At 38.4% G+C, this 14,611-nt stretch overlaps 1 protein-coding gene across 1 annotated transcript; it reads right to left on the bottom strand.

The window, feature by feature from the left end:
- Nucleotides 1-4,295: 4,295 nt before the first annotated feature.
- LOC120441379 (receptor-type tyrosine-protein phosphatase H-like) lies at nt 4,296-9,559 on the bottom strand. The gene is made up of 7 exons (XM_039616097.1): nt 9,285-9,559; nt 8,079-8,406; nt 7,563-7,814; nt 6,746-7,003; nt 6,356-6,586; nt 5,447-5,707; nt 4,296-5,062 (listed from the first exon to the last, which is right to left on the bottom strand). Exons 1-7 carry the CDS (start codon nt 9,345-9,347, stop codon nt 4,854-4,856), a joined length of 1,602 nt encoding a protein of 533 aa, XP_039472031.1. The 5' UTR covers nt 9,348-9,559; the 3' UTR covers nt 4,296-4,853.
- Between the last annotated feature and the right edge of the window lie 5,052 nt (nt 9,560-14,611).

A 14,611-nucleotide genomic window follows, 5' to 3' on the forward strand; every position in this document is an offset into this window, starting at 1 on the left:
TTCGTTGACCGGACTATGTGACAACTTAATGCAGCGCTTATATACCTTTGGTGCAGGACAGAGATGAAGGAATCATCATTGGTGATGACATGAGAGATAAAAGTTACCAATAGAAAAGAAGGGGAGGCATGGGGTTTGTAATCAGAGCTGTGTATGTATGTTTTCCTTTTAAAGTATAGAAGGATTCTTCGCCGTCTCTAGGACGGCCCTTTTACTGAGTAAACCCCACCCTATTCTCTCTACATCACCTCCAGTGATCTCTCCACATTTCCCAGTGAAAGTGCTGATGTACTGATGGAGGATGTATGTGAGAGCAAAGCTATGCAAACACACACACATGCAGGCACACACAAATTCTAAGTACCAATCTAAAAAAAACAACTTTAGCTTTTAGATATGATGCTTTATCTCCTTTTTACAGTTTCACATAAGTTTTTACAGCAATACAAGTAAAAAATAATAATAAATTCAGTTACAAGTAGTTTTAGATATGAATCTTAACTGTTTTAAATTATTAGAATTGCCAAGCTTATTAGTATAATATTAGTATGTATAATAGTATAATATAAAATATTATACTTAAAATTCTGTTACTTACAATACTAACGCAACCTCTCTTCTTAAACTTGAAAAGAGGATAGATTCTTTTTGTTTTCACTTTTTAAAATAATTTTACAATTGCTATGCAACATCCATATCACTGTACATATCAGCACACATGCAAAATTAGTTCAAGTTCAAGTTTTAATCCTGAAAACCAGATTTAATGTGACTAAGTGTGACCCAAATACTGCGACGGGGAGTTGCCCGAGTGGAGGTTCCTTGGTTCATCGTACCAGGCTCAGCTGTGCTCATGCCCCACATCACTTCCTCATAAACCGTTCATCATTACAGATGCCTCAATGTGAACAGGTCGGGTTAAAAGAAAAAGCATGTCGCTGATTGTAAACCCGTTCTTGTGATCATCTCTCTGCTCTCCACGGCAGGCTGCGTGTCTGAGGTGTTTACTGTTTCCGGCAACCTGCCAAACCTCATGTCAAGGCTGCCTCATGATACTTGTGTTCCTGCATGTGCAAGCAGATGACTCACTGAAGCGCTGATTGCAGTGCTGACATTAAATAGTACATGCCGTGCATGCCAGGCACTGTGGTGTCAGAAGTGTCCCAGAGTGCCCGATGTGTTTGCATCTGTGCCTGAAATCCTTTGTGTCTTCTCTCACATGATGATAAATCAAATGCATTGATCATTTGAAACTTTTAAATAAATACATATAAGTATGTTTTATTAATTTTGCTTAGAGAAAAAAGACCTAAAATCTACCAAACAACCACAAAGTATATAAAAGCAGTAATAAAGGAATAAAGAAAAATTTCTTTACTTTCAAGTACTGTTTTTAAAACAAGTGGAATTTGGTTCCACTTCAAATGAAACCAAATAAACCAGGTTTATCTTTTTATCCATCGCCATCTCTAAAAGGCCCCCTCTGTTCTGGACAGGGGGACCACATTCATGAACATGATGGTATTTATTATAGCTCCATTATTGTAAAAAACAAACAAACAAATCAAAGCGACTCAGCCCAGGAGTGGAAACGGCAACTCTGTGGAAAAACTCACCCGGACCATGACAATCAATGTGTAATGTCACTAACACTGTGGGACTCTATAGGTTTCTCTGGTCCCTTCCTCGATCTTGTCCTTCAGTGCTGCAACCACTGCATGTCATTAACGTCTGTCTTCTCGTTCCAGGAGTTTCCCCCCCTCTCTGTACTCTCTCTCTTTTCTTCTCTCTTTTCCACTTCTGTATGCTCTCGCCTTTCTTTCCTCTCTTTCACCTATACTATATGCTTTTTTTAACCTCATCATAATATGTTTTATTTTTATTTTTGAGTTCTCTTCAAAAAAGGCATCATGGTATTTAGGAGTGTCTATAAGGGGGCAGATAGCAGCACAAGTGATGGATCCTGGGACTGTGAACGTGAACAGTGCGATTATTGAAGGGGAAGCACCTTTGCTTTGCTTTCTGTTGAGGTGGTCGGTTTGTATAACTACGTTACTTCTTAGGAACATTAATCCATCAGTGTCAGATGAACTGTTCAAACTGTACCTCAGCTGCCCTGAGCTCTTCATTCTTAACCTTACCTTGTTAACAGGAAACAGGGGAGTTAGAGGATTAGCCGGGTGACATGAAAGCAGATCCTGAGAAGCAATAAACAAGGCTGCACATGAGCATGTAGATAGGGAATCGAGAGAAGGAGGCGGTAAATTAGGCAGAAGATATGGACCCAAACTTAGTGCTGACATATGTTCATAACCAGTGTTGGTCAAGTTACTTGAAAAAAGTAATCAGTAACTAATTACTGATTACTTATTTTCAAAAGTATTTAATTACTTAGTTACTTTTTAAAAACACGATTTACAACCTGAATAGGTGATAAAGCGATAGATCTTTCAGCCCAATTCTACTTTTTCTGCATAATTCATCATACAAAATGTAATCAAATGGAAATGTCTCTTTTTAAAACTTGTTTTATTAGTTTTAATCTTTTAACTTTATGCATCAAGCAAAAATTAAATTATATGCAACATTCTCTGACTGGAAGAAATTCTGCACATTCCAGCACATAAAATAAAATATGTTTTTGTGTTTACACTCACTCTTTCAAATAGATGCAAGTAAAACACAGCAGAAAATAAATAAAATCAAAGACTAACGGTCCTGTTGCTCTATTTTCACCTGTAAAGCAGGAGTGGGTTAGGCGGAGGTTTACCCTGGTGCAGGTGTGCTGCGGCGGTCAGTGGAAGAATCCGCGAGTTTCTCTGTGAATTTCACATTACGTGGTAGCGTACTCGGTGCTTGCCTGGAAGTTTAGGGGTCTAAAAAGAAGTTTTCTTCCCACGCAGTGAACAGTGGGCACTAATGTTTTTGTCACTTTTTATGGAATCAAACTCAAAGTAAGGTCAGTACTTCCACGCTTTAAACGCTGCACGCTCATACTCTCTCCCGCACTCGATATATTATCCATTGTTGATCTGCAGACAGCTGTTGTCACGAACATCGCACTCGTTTACGTCACTGTCATGAGACATTCTTGCAAAAAATCACGGTTTTAGTAACGCAGTAATGCAGCGTTCCTACGTTCCTACGGGATTACTATTACGTTTGCAATAGTAATCCCTTACATTACTCGTTACTTGAAAAAAAGTAATCAGATTACAGTAACGCGCCCATCTCTGTTCATAACACTGGAATAAGGATCAGTAATTACAGGATTGCACGGACAATTTTCATGGATAAACTGCACGGGGATCTGTATGAAGTCTACATGAAGTCATAATCTGAGCATTATTATCATTATTATTATTTTGAGTTTCTGAGGATGTGAAAACCAACAAAATAACTTGATTAAATATATCTTCTTTACTGCTGATACTGTGCCATTGTGACCCCTACTATAAACTGTCAAATTTAAATAGATATGTGGCGCATGCTTTATTTGCGGGTAAGAAAAAAGCTGTCTCTGTCTCCCCCTACTGACTGTCATTAGGAACAACATGTCCCAACAAATCTGGAAACTGTAATAGCTCCTCTACAATACAGCCAGATGTTCAGCAATTGTTCTGCTTGGATGGACCTATTTTTGCACCATAAATTAGTCTTTAAAAAGAAAAGCAAACAATAAAAACAAAAATTTTGGATAATTTGAAGAAGTCAGGGGTTTTATAACAATATTACATAAAAGTAAACTCCTATAGAGCTGATTTGGAAAAGGTTTTTCATCATATATCATAATGTAACAGATTTAACAGATTTCTTGAACACGAGGGAGTGCATTCTTTTTAACTGCTTTGATTGCAATTTTTTAACCCCCCTCTTTGAACACGTTGAACTTTTACAGATCTTACTGATCGCAGGACATTCATTCTGATGCTTCTAAATTTCTCTTTTTTAAATCTATCAACATGCAGTGTTTGAACAAGGCTCAGAAGGCGATAGATGAAAACAGAGGACACGGGAAGTATCATGAAATTTGCAACACTGAGGGTTGTTTCAGCCCAACGGTGTGATTTCACCAACAAAAGTCTGCACAACCTTGAAATGAAGTGTCTTGGATAGCCCCTATCTAGACTGAGAATTCAATAATCACAACTTTTTAATAACACTGTATATCACCTTGAAATTGCAGGTGTGGAAATGTATTTTTGAAGCATTTCAAACATGTTTGACCTGGACCATAAACAAGTCTTTTTCTCATCTGTTCCAGGGTCTGGAATCTCTGAATTGCCATGCTTTCATCTTGACCACCAGGTGGGCCAAGAGTTATGTTCCCTTAAGCCCAGGATATGTGGAGAAGTAACAAAAGTGTCTTGAAAAGGAGACAGTGAGACACAATGACGAGCAAAAACAAAAGGTTTTTATTAATGATTAATCTTAAAGTAAGTGCCAGGCTGCTACTACTAACACAAGAACAAACACAGCAGAGGCTGGTCAACAAAGCAATTCATAGATTCTCCTCAGAGAAAGCCTAAGTGGTCACAAACACACAGATCACATGAAGCAAAGTCAAAAGGCACTTTGGCACTGGCAGTGTCTTCTGCATCAATTTGAGCCAAAGCTAAGTGCTGACTGGACAGCTCCTCACATTACATTGCCTCCATAGGAAAGAGTGTGGTTTCTAAGACAGGGCAGAGAGAGCACTAAACTAAACTAAACTAAACCAGTACTTTAGCCATATGAAACTAGTACTTTTCTTGCCTAAAACTGAGTACTTTTTCATCTAAGCTGAGTACTTGTACAGTGAATATTTTTATCTAGTTTTCAAACTAACCAAGTACATAACTGGTCTCTTCTGCTTAGAAGTCATGCTCGGTGCCAAGCACTGTGACATCGTCATAGTCTTCATATAATTCATCACCTCCTCCATCGCACTTGGTCATCTCCACGGAGACATCTGGTTTGTTTGCCGTCTTCCTGCTCCAGTAGATAGACAGAAGCAGACCAGTAGAAAAGCAGTAAGGACTGAAGACCACTAGATGGCGGAAGAGTCTCATCACAAATGACCCTGAGTGGATGCCAGTTAAATTTAAATTAGATACGTTTTGTGCTATAGCATTGAGGCACACTATTTATGTTTTATCAGATTTAATAGCTGTGTCAATGAAATGGCATTTGGGGACAATATACAGAGTTCTCTTCATGACTTCTAAGCTTTTTGCATGAGGTTTTTCAGATCACCAAACAAACATTTTCATATTAGGCAAAGATAACTCAAGTAAATCAACTCCTAAAGGGAGCAAAAGCATAATAAAAATACAATGAATTTGAAAAGTTTAGAGGTTTATTTTTAAACTTGAGTGAAATGACATGATTTGTAATCAAGTCAAAGTTGAAAACACTGTATATTGTTATGAAGCAGTAACACGGTAATATAGTTACTTTTACTCACCCCTTGGATCAGTCTGACAGTAAAAAACATGCGGTTCAGAACTCCTCCTCACCCCAGACAGTGAACTTACAGACACCTTATATTTTTTGGCAGGTTGGAATCCATCGATTATGATTTTAGTTTCAGGACTAGCTACTGTGTGAGTCTTTCCAGTCACATTCACCTCCGCATTAGTCCACTCGCCCTCTGGGTCTGTCCATTTAATAAGAACAGAGTATCCAGCTGCCCAGTACTCACAGTGAGCATTTAGATTAGGAGGAACTGAGTAAAACAAGAAAAAGGTTTTACAATCACAACTAAAGCTAATCAAAGTCTATAAAAAGTGCTTATGAAATAAAATTTAAAATTTGTTCTCAGCTAGACAGATTATTTGCCTGACTTTTAATTCAAAGCAGTACTCTACTATTTAAAAACTTTATAATAATTTTGGGGATTTTTATTTAAAAAACTAACAATGAAGACCTCAGCATTGCCTCATTAGATATTAAAAGAATTACTCAGTCTGTATATAATTTTAATTAAAAAAACCCAAAAAACTGTAGTAATGATTCACTTATTGCTCAAGTCAAAAAAATAATTCCACCCTTGCTTAAGTTAGTCAGAACAAATCGGTTAGTTAATAATAAAATGATACCTGGATAAAGCTCTTATATTAATACTGAATCATATTATATAACTGTGTTAACCTGTGGTATGTAGATGGTGAATAAAAGGTGTTTTGCTGCAATAAACTTTTTCAGATTATAAAAAAATTGAATTCAAGGGCAAAAACTAAAAATTAAAAACTAAATTAAATCAATTCACAGATCATCTTTCTGTAACCAATATGAGTGAATTCTTTAAGATCTTAAATACTAATTTACAGATTAAAAATATTCTAGTCCTTCAAATGGCTTCTGTTGTACTCACGAATTGTTAATTTGTGTTCACACTGCAGGAAAACTCTGGAAGACTTTTCATAGACAAGAGAAATATTATAGGTGGCACCAGGGTAAAGTCCAGTAAATGACACATTTTCATGTCCATCACTAACATAAACTTTAGATCCATAATGGGCGGTTGCTTTAGAAAACAAGCCTTCAATCTTTGCTTTGATTGATGAGTTGGTAACTTTCCAGTCTGCACTGGCACAGTCTATGGCTGAAATGGATGAGAAAATAGTTATACGCAAGAACCTGATTCTTTTATTTAACTGAAGTGCTTCAGACTGCAGGCTCTTCGTCATTTTACACATGGGACAAAATTTAATTCTCATACTGAAAAAGTTATAAAAGTCTAACAGAGAGATGATTTTTTTACCTGTTACTGTGAAATTCGTATAAGGAGTGCTCCTGAGTCCAGTGAACACTGTGGTTAAGCTGAAATCATACTCTGTTCCAGGCTGAAGAGATGTCACTACTTTTCTGATTGTATCTGTGGATCTGCCTGACACAGTACCTGACACACCACCATTGATTTGAAGCTGGTATTGCCAGGCTTTATTCATGTTCTCCCACTCTAGAGTTATGCTGTCAGTAAATCGTTCAGTCACATTGACCCAAGGCACCACTGGTGGGACTGAAAAAACAAAAACAAAACTCAGAAGTGGAATTTGTTCAGCTTTTTCTTTTGGAGTGAAATAGCTCCATGTTACTGTGTAACATACAGGAGTATAGTGCTAGCTCAGTTATCACAAGCTTTTACATACTTAATCAGGTGATCAGATCAGTCAAAATTAAGTCAAAATAACAACAATATACACCAATAATATGATAATTATATTGTTATCATATAAAATATAATAATTAAGCATGCTGCTTGCTAAGAGGACACCATTCATGTTTGCTGCTCTATCACAAGCACAAGCCTCATCAGAGTTAGATCCACACTTCCTTCTGCACTGAGATATGGTTGCTGGGTGGAGCCTGGATGGATAAATGGCACAGCAGGCCAGAAGGAAAATATAGAAAGGACATGCCAGTTTTAGGTGTTTTTAATCTAGCAGTAAGTCTAGGATCATAAGCCTATAGTCCTGGACAGCCTGAAGCAGCACTACTTCATTGACAGGGATGGACACAAATCTTGTATTCTGTGTATGTTTTAATTAGACTGAAGGTTTTGTTCAGTGCTCACCAACCTGTCACAGCACTGAATCTGTATCCACTGCTGGTGAGTCCATCAGACGTGAAGAGAGTGAATGTGTAGTTTGTCCCAGCAGTCAGAGGAGTGACCACATGTACTATGGGTCCTTCTTCAGTGTTACTAATACCTTCTGTTATATCACCATATTGCAGGATGTATGTTGGGATGTTGTTAACCTTATTCCAGGTCAGAGTTATACTATTCTCAGTTTGTGTGGTCACATTCACTCTGTTGACATTATCTGGAGCTGGAAAAGAAAAGAGGACACACAGTGGATTTAGTTGAAACAAAGAAAGAATTTAAAAGTTTAAAGTTTAAATAAGAACAAGAACTGAAGCACTGATTATGCTGCTTTCAGTCCTTTGTACCACTCTGCCTTTTGTTACATCATCAGGAGCTGTGATGAGTTGAGAGTGGCGTTCACCTTTCACCACAATAAAAACCCAGAATGACATTCACTTCAGTTTCACCGATCACCAACAAAAGACAAAGGATAGTGTTTCATTCTTACGGGCTTTTGTTGTTGTAGCTGCAGTTGTTTGTCCTGTTGAAGTCAGCAAAGTGAGATTTATTTGAGCCAGTGAAGTTTTGTTTTCTACTTTAGGATGCAGTGGAGTAAATTTTTGTGTTGTAGGAGCCAGTGGAGTGTTTTTTTGGGTTGTAGGAGCCAGTGGAGTGTTTTTTTGTACTGCTTTAGCTATTGGAGTTGTTTTTTGTGTTGTAGCTGTCACCAGATTGGTTGTTGTTCTTGTGGTTGTTTCTGTTTTTGCTGCACTTTGTCTTGCTGTCACTGTCGTTGCCTTGGTCGCTGTGATTGTTGTAGTGGAGTCAGTTGTACCCTAAAAGCAGAAAAAGAGTGAAAACTACAGAATATAAAATCTGTAAAAAAAATTGCAATTGAATACCCAGTTAACATGAGGCTTGGCAGTCTCACAGAGCGATGCTTGCTGCTTTTAATTTCACATCTACATTATATCATGAACATTATTTGAACAGAAGCCTGACTGGCTGATTAAAGGAGTAATACTTAGAGATATTATTTTGCATTCTGCTTTATAAGAACAAAAACTTCCAATAAAAAAAAGATGTGCAGGAAACAAATAAGTCAGTGTCAAATTATTTTAGCATTTTATGTGTCAGCTTCTATCAACTATAGCAACATCTAAACATAAAAATCACAGAGGTGGTAAAAAATGTATTAAGTGTTTGCTTTTACTAAAAATGCAAATCATATTTATTATTATATCATATATTATAGCTACAGTTACTTAATCACTGTTCTATAAATTGTCTAACACATTTCTCCTCTGACATACTGTTTAAAATTCTGGTCTGATTAAATCATTAAGTCTGTACCGTGTAAGTGTTTAAGATATTGTTGAATCTAGTTTTAATATTATTTCCTCCTTCATGCTCTTTTTGTTCTCAGAGGAAACGGTAATAAATTGGTGTCGCAAAGAAAAAATAATTTCATGTTTCAAAATCTGGAACAGTCCAGAATTTTCATGCTGTTTAACAAGATTTTGTTGTTCCTGTATTTCTGTACAAACCAGCATTTCACAAAACATAACTATAGTGTTTAAAATACATAATGAAACATGTCATGCATTTAGGCTTCACTGTGGTTTTGACTGCACTGTTTCCTTTTGTCGAGGGTAACCTACACTGAGCTTCGCTATCTGATCACCATCAAAGTGGAAAGTAAAAAATAACTTACCCAAAGTAGACTCAGGAAGACACAGAGCAACAAGTGGTCTGAGATAAGAGAGAAAAGCTTCATCGTCTTCAGGACTCCTAACTGGCACACATTCTGTACATTCACCTCTGCTGGTATTTTGACAAAAACACAAACGATTTCTCAGCGCCTGGGCAGTTACTGTCCAAAACTGACTGTAATTCTTAACTATGCTCCTCTTGTAACCATATTAGCAAGTGGTGAAGTAAATGGCTGCTTCTCCTTTAGGGCCTTGCATAAATACAGAGACCTTTGACCCGCCCATTACTTTATTATTAACTGTGTGCTGCTTGTCAAGTGTACATTAATCAATTTGTCTGTTTTACGTGTTTATTAAAGGTAATCACTTTACATTTTCTCTAACTGGTAGTTCATGCTGTTTGTGTATCTTTATTATATATAAACAAAAAAATTTTTTTATGTATAATCTAAGGGAAAGCTATCGACTGCAAACTAATTCACACTCCGATGAACGCATCGGAGAGCAACTTGGGGTTAATATCATGCCCAAGGATATTTGACATGCAGACTGGGCAAGCCAAGGATTGAACCACCAACCTTCCAATCAGTAGCTGATCTGCTCTACCACCTAAGCCACAGCCACCCGTAAAACTTTTCTCCAGTAGTAGATGGTAGTGAGTTTGAGTTACGTTGTCAGCTATCCTGCTGACAACGTAACCAGAAGACCAGTGTGTTACTGAGAAACTCACCTTTCAGAATCAAACTCAAAAATGACATTTTCAGTGTATTCATCTTCAGACAAGCTGTCACTGTACTGGGTCTGGGGACCAAAGGTTTGTATTTTTTGTTTTTTAAATATTCTTTGACTTAGTGTTATTCATGTCATAGTCTTTGTACTTCTTGTTTCTCAGTTATTTTTTGTAGTTTCTAGGATTTAGGTTTTGTTTCTGTGCCACCCCTGTGTTCCTTCTTTCACATCTCGTCGCCCTTGGTTCCAGTGTCGAGTCCGCATCTCAGTCTGTGTCTCATGTTTCCTGTTTTATTTTGATAGATCCTTGTCTGGTTTGTAGCATATTCAGTTTTGAACATGCTACATGCTAAAAACTGGAATAAGGCCTAATAACTTTCATTTCTTGAGTCCTTTTGCAGTAAATCAATAAGATCCAGTTTCATTTTTATGTAGATGAGACCTATCCATCTCTCCCGCAGTGCACCTTTACATACCATATTTTTCGGACTGTAAGGCCCACTTAAAATCCTTTAATTTTCTCAAAAATCGACAGTGTGCCTTATAATCCGGTGTACCTTAGGTATGAATTCTGGTTGTGCTTACTAATCTCGAACTGATTTTATGTGGTACACGATGCTCAAAAATCTGTCAAAAAATGTTTTAGTATGACTTTGGTAAGCTACGAAGCCGCACTGCTGATGGATTGTTGGAGCGTTACGACTATTGTAGTCAGGAGCCTCGCGGTGTAATCTGGGTCCAAAATTCTGTCAGCTTCAGGTCCCAAAGTCTAATGAACACTGCGGCACCACTGACAGTTAAAAACTGTCTAAATTCTTTCATCTGTAATAAAATGATCAGTGTTGCTACTTTACCAGGTGTAACAATTAAGTTTAACATCCAGGCATCCATGAAAACAGAATTCATTAAATTTAACGGAGTTAGAAATTGGGCAGCATGGCGGCACCATGGTTATCCGCACAGGAAGAAGGTCCTGAGTTCAATTCCACCATCAGGCCGGGGTCTTTCCATTTGGAGTTTGCATGGTCTCCCTCTGTTTGCGTGGGTTCTCTCCGGGTACTCCAACGAAGCCCAAAGACATGCAGTTAATGGGGATAGGTTAATTGATCAATCTAAATTGCCCATAGGTGACAGTGCGAATGGTTGTCTGTCTCTGTGTGTTAGCCCTGCGACAGACTGGCGACCTGTCCAGGGTGTACCCTGCCTCTTGCCCTATGACAGCTGGGATAGGCTCCAGAGTTTCTAGTTTCCACCTAAACATGATATACCATGTTTTGACTGAGAGATTTCTTAAAAAATTAAATGAAGACAGAAATCTAAACAGCAGCGACTTTTGTAGAGTTACTGAAGTTGGACTAGCTGGTATATAATGATGTGCTACATGATCGCTAGTGACACAACTATGTTAGCATAACATAAACACAGGGAAGCTGGAGGAGGAACGCTAACTTTTTTCCACTAAATAAAAGTTAAAGTGAGGGTTCCGGATGCAATCCCATGGCAGGATGCTGTAAACGGATCAAACTTCAGTCAGGAGAACAACTGAGTTAATCCATCCACAATACGAGGTTAGTCACGACAGGAACGGCCACTCCGGTAAGAACAAAGAGGGGGTTTATGCATCTACACCAATGACAGCTGGTGCAAAAACACAAAGACTGTAGACAGCCACTTTTCCCCAGATTTGGAATATTTGACTGTGAAGTGCAGACCCATCTACATACCTTGCGAGTTTACTGGTCCGACACTCGACTCACTCCAATTCGCATACAGAGCTAACAGATCAACTGAAGATGCCATTGCTACAACGCTCCACACCACCATCTCTTACCTGGAACAACAGGGGTGTTACGCCAGGCTGCTCTTTGTTGACTTCAGCTCTGCTTTCAATACGATATTCCCCGACAGACTAATAGTTAAACTGCTGGATATCGGACTTCCTTCTACCACCTGCTGCTGGATCAGAGACTTCCTGTCAGACCGTGTACAGAGAGTGGGGCCTCATCTTTCCTCAGCCCTCAGCCTTAACACTGGCTCTCCACAAGGCTGTGTACCGAGTCCCCTACTGTACACTCTGTACACACATGACTGTGTTAGTTCCTACCCAGACAACACAGTCATTAAGTTTGCAGATGATACCACCGTGGTGGTCTCTGGGGGAGACGGGACGGCATACAGAGATGAAGTTCAGAGGCTGTCAGATTGGTGTGTAGACAACAGCCTGGACCTCAATACCACTAAGACAAAAGAACAGGTATTCGACATTAGAAGGAGGAAGTCTGAGTTGCAGACTGTCAGCATCAACAGGGAGTGTGTGGAAAGGGTGTCCAGTTTCAAAATCCTGGGTGTGCACATAGACACAGACCTCCAATGGAGCTCAAACACCTCTGCAGTTTAGAAGAAGGCCCAACAGTGTCTCCACTTTCTGAGAATCTTCAGAAAAATGGATCTGAAGAAGGAGCTGCTGACCGTCTTCTACCGCTGCATGTGTGAAAACTTTGGGTGTCATCCTCGATAGTACTCTATCTTTTAACTCACACATCAATAATGTCACTCAGTCTGCATATTTCCAACTCCACAACGTTAATCGTCTCCGTCCTTTTCTTACCCCACATGCCACTGCCATTCTTGTTCATAGGCTAGTCACCTCCCGGATCGATTACTGCAACTCTCTTCTGTTTGGTCAAAAATATATCCATAAGCTTCAATTTCCAGAACTCTGCTGCCCGTATTATCACAAGGACCCCTTCTATTCACCACATCACCCCCGTCCTGCAGCTGCTTCATTGGCTCCCTGTCAAATACTGTTTACAATAGCCTATTCCACATAAGCTTTTCCATTCTGCTATTTTAAATTTGCTCTATGTTTTATCTTTCTAATTTTGTAAACTGTTATGCGTGTTGTTGTCATTGCTTGTCTCTATTCTGCTGTGTAAAGTGTCCTTGAGTGTTTTGAAAGGAGCTTTTTTAAATAAAATGTATTATAATTATTATTATTTTTATTATTAATGAATCAATGGTACGGAAGTGGAGGAAGCAAGAAGAATGAGTTGAGTAAAGTTTGACTTATCTGTTTTATTTTGCTTAATGCGCCTTATAATCTGGTGCACCTTATATATGAAAAGAGACCCGTTCATCGTTAGTGCTAAAAATATGGTACTCTCAGAGCACGCCTTCTCAGTTTAAACTGCCCCATGACATAATCCTTCCAGAGAGGGAAAAGAAAAACAAAGAAGATTCGTTTTCACAAATAATCCTAACATTATTAATCACTTGTCAAAAATGGAAGCACACGTGTCATGTATGAACATACTAGGGGTGGAGCCGAACCTGAATATGGTATTTGGAAAGGCACAAATAACGAGATGAAATACTTATTTCGAACAAATACTTTAAAAAATATCTGTATTCGGGAACAAGACAAACTTTATATCAAAAAGCTAAGTTTCCTTATGAGATGGCAGTGGATGACTGAAAGAGTGAGTGACGTGTGAAAGAGGTGGCTGCTCCACACAGCAACAGAGACAGCTCGGCTGAGCGAAAAAAGGCTGAACTGCATCACTATTTTTGTTGAATAGATTTTTTTTTGTACTTTAACTGGGTTCCAGAGGCAGTTTATAACTTTCGCGAAGATCGGGAGATTATTCCATTATGCTGCATTATTGACGTCTGCAGTCGGGTGCTCTCTTGTTTGTTCTGTTTACGTAGCTCTGTTAGCTCGGTAATTTAGACAATAGGCTGTTGACAGAGTAACGTTAAAGTTCGGTTTGAAAGTTTAAAATAATGCTTGTGTAGTTGTGTCGAATTGTATGCACTTGTGGAAGTTATATGGTACATTTAAGTTACTCTGTCTTTTGCAGACAGCAAGATGTAGGCTATAGGCTAGTTAACCCGCCACAAGCACCAATCCCCCCACCAGCAGCGATTCATCATCACTGCCATGTTCTTCCCCTGCAAGTCAGTTTCACTGTCTGTTCAATGTCCTCCAACAAGGATGGGTGGTGCTGGGGGGTGTTCATAATGTTCACAATGGTATTTTATTAGTTGTTGGTTTTAACCATGGATGAGGCAATGGCTGTTATGTTATTTTCTTTTCAATGACGTTCCTTGTTACATGTTCATTGCTGGATTTATGGAAAAACATCAACTAATATTGGATTTCCATAATTGTTATAATGGATATAATTAAAGAATACTTACACATATTACATTAATTAGAAGTGTAATGCAAAAAACTGGATTTTTATTATTTTGGATTTTACTCGAATACAAATACAAATACAAAAACTTTTCCCCCTCAACAAATACAGATACAAATACCAGCTGCTTTGCATATCTCTAGAACATACATAATTAAAAGGTCACTTCACAGTTCTCTTATTACTTTAAATTATTTTAAATTTCTACAAATGGTTGACCAACCAAACTCCTACTCTTGCCAGCCCATTTCCTATAAAAGAGCTGCATTTGAGACGGGCTTCATCTTTACCGCCAAGACAAGATGGCCTCCACAGAGGATTGAGCTGGGTAACTTACAAACATTTTGCTTCTATCTTGGTACACAGAGATGTGTTTAGCACTCATTTCACATTTAAAAATA

This window comes from Oreochromis aureus, linkage group 8, assembly GCF_013358895.1.
Source record: "Oreochromis aureus strain Israel breed Guangdong linkage group 8, ZZ_aureus, whole genome shotgun sequence".
Lineage (NCBI taxonomy): Eukaryota > Metazoa > Chordata > Actinopteri > Cichliformes > Cichlidae > Oreochromis > Oreochromis aureus.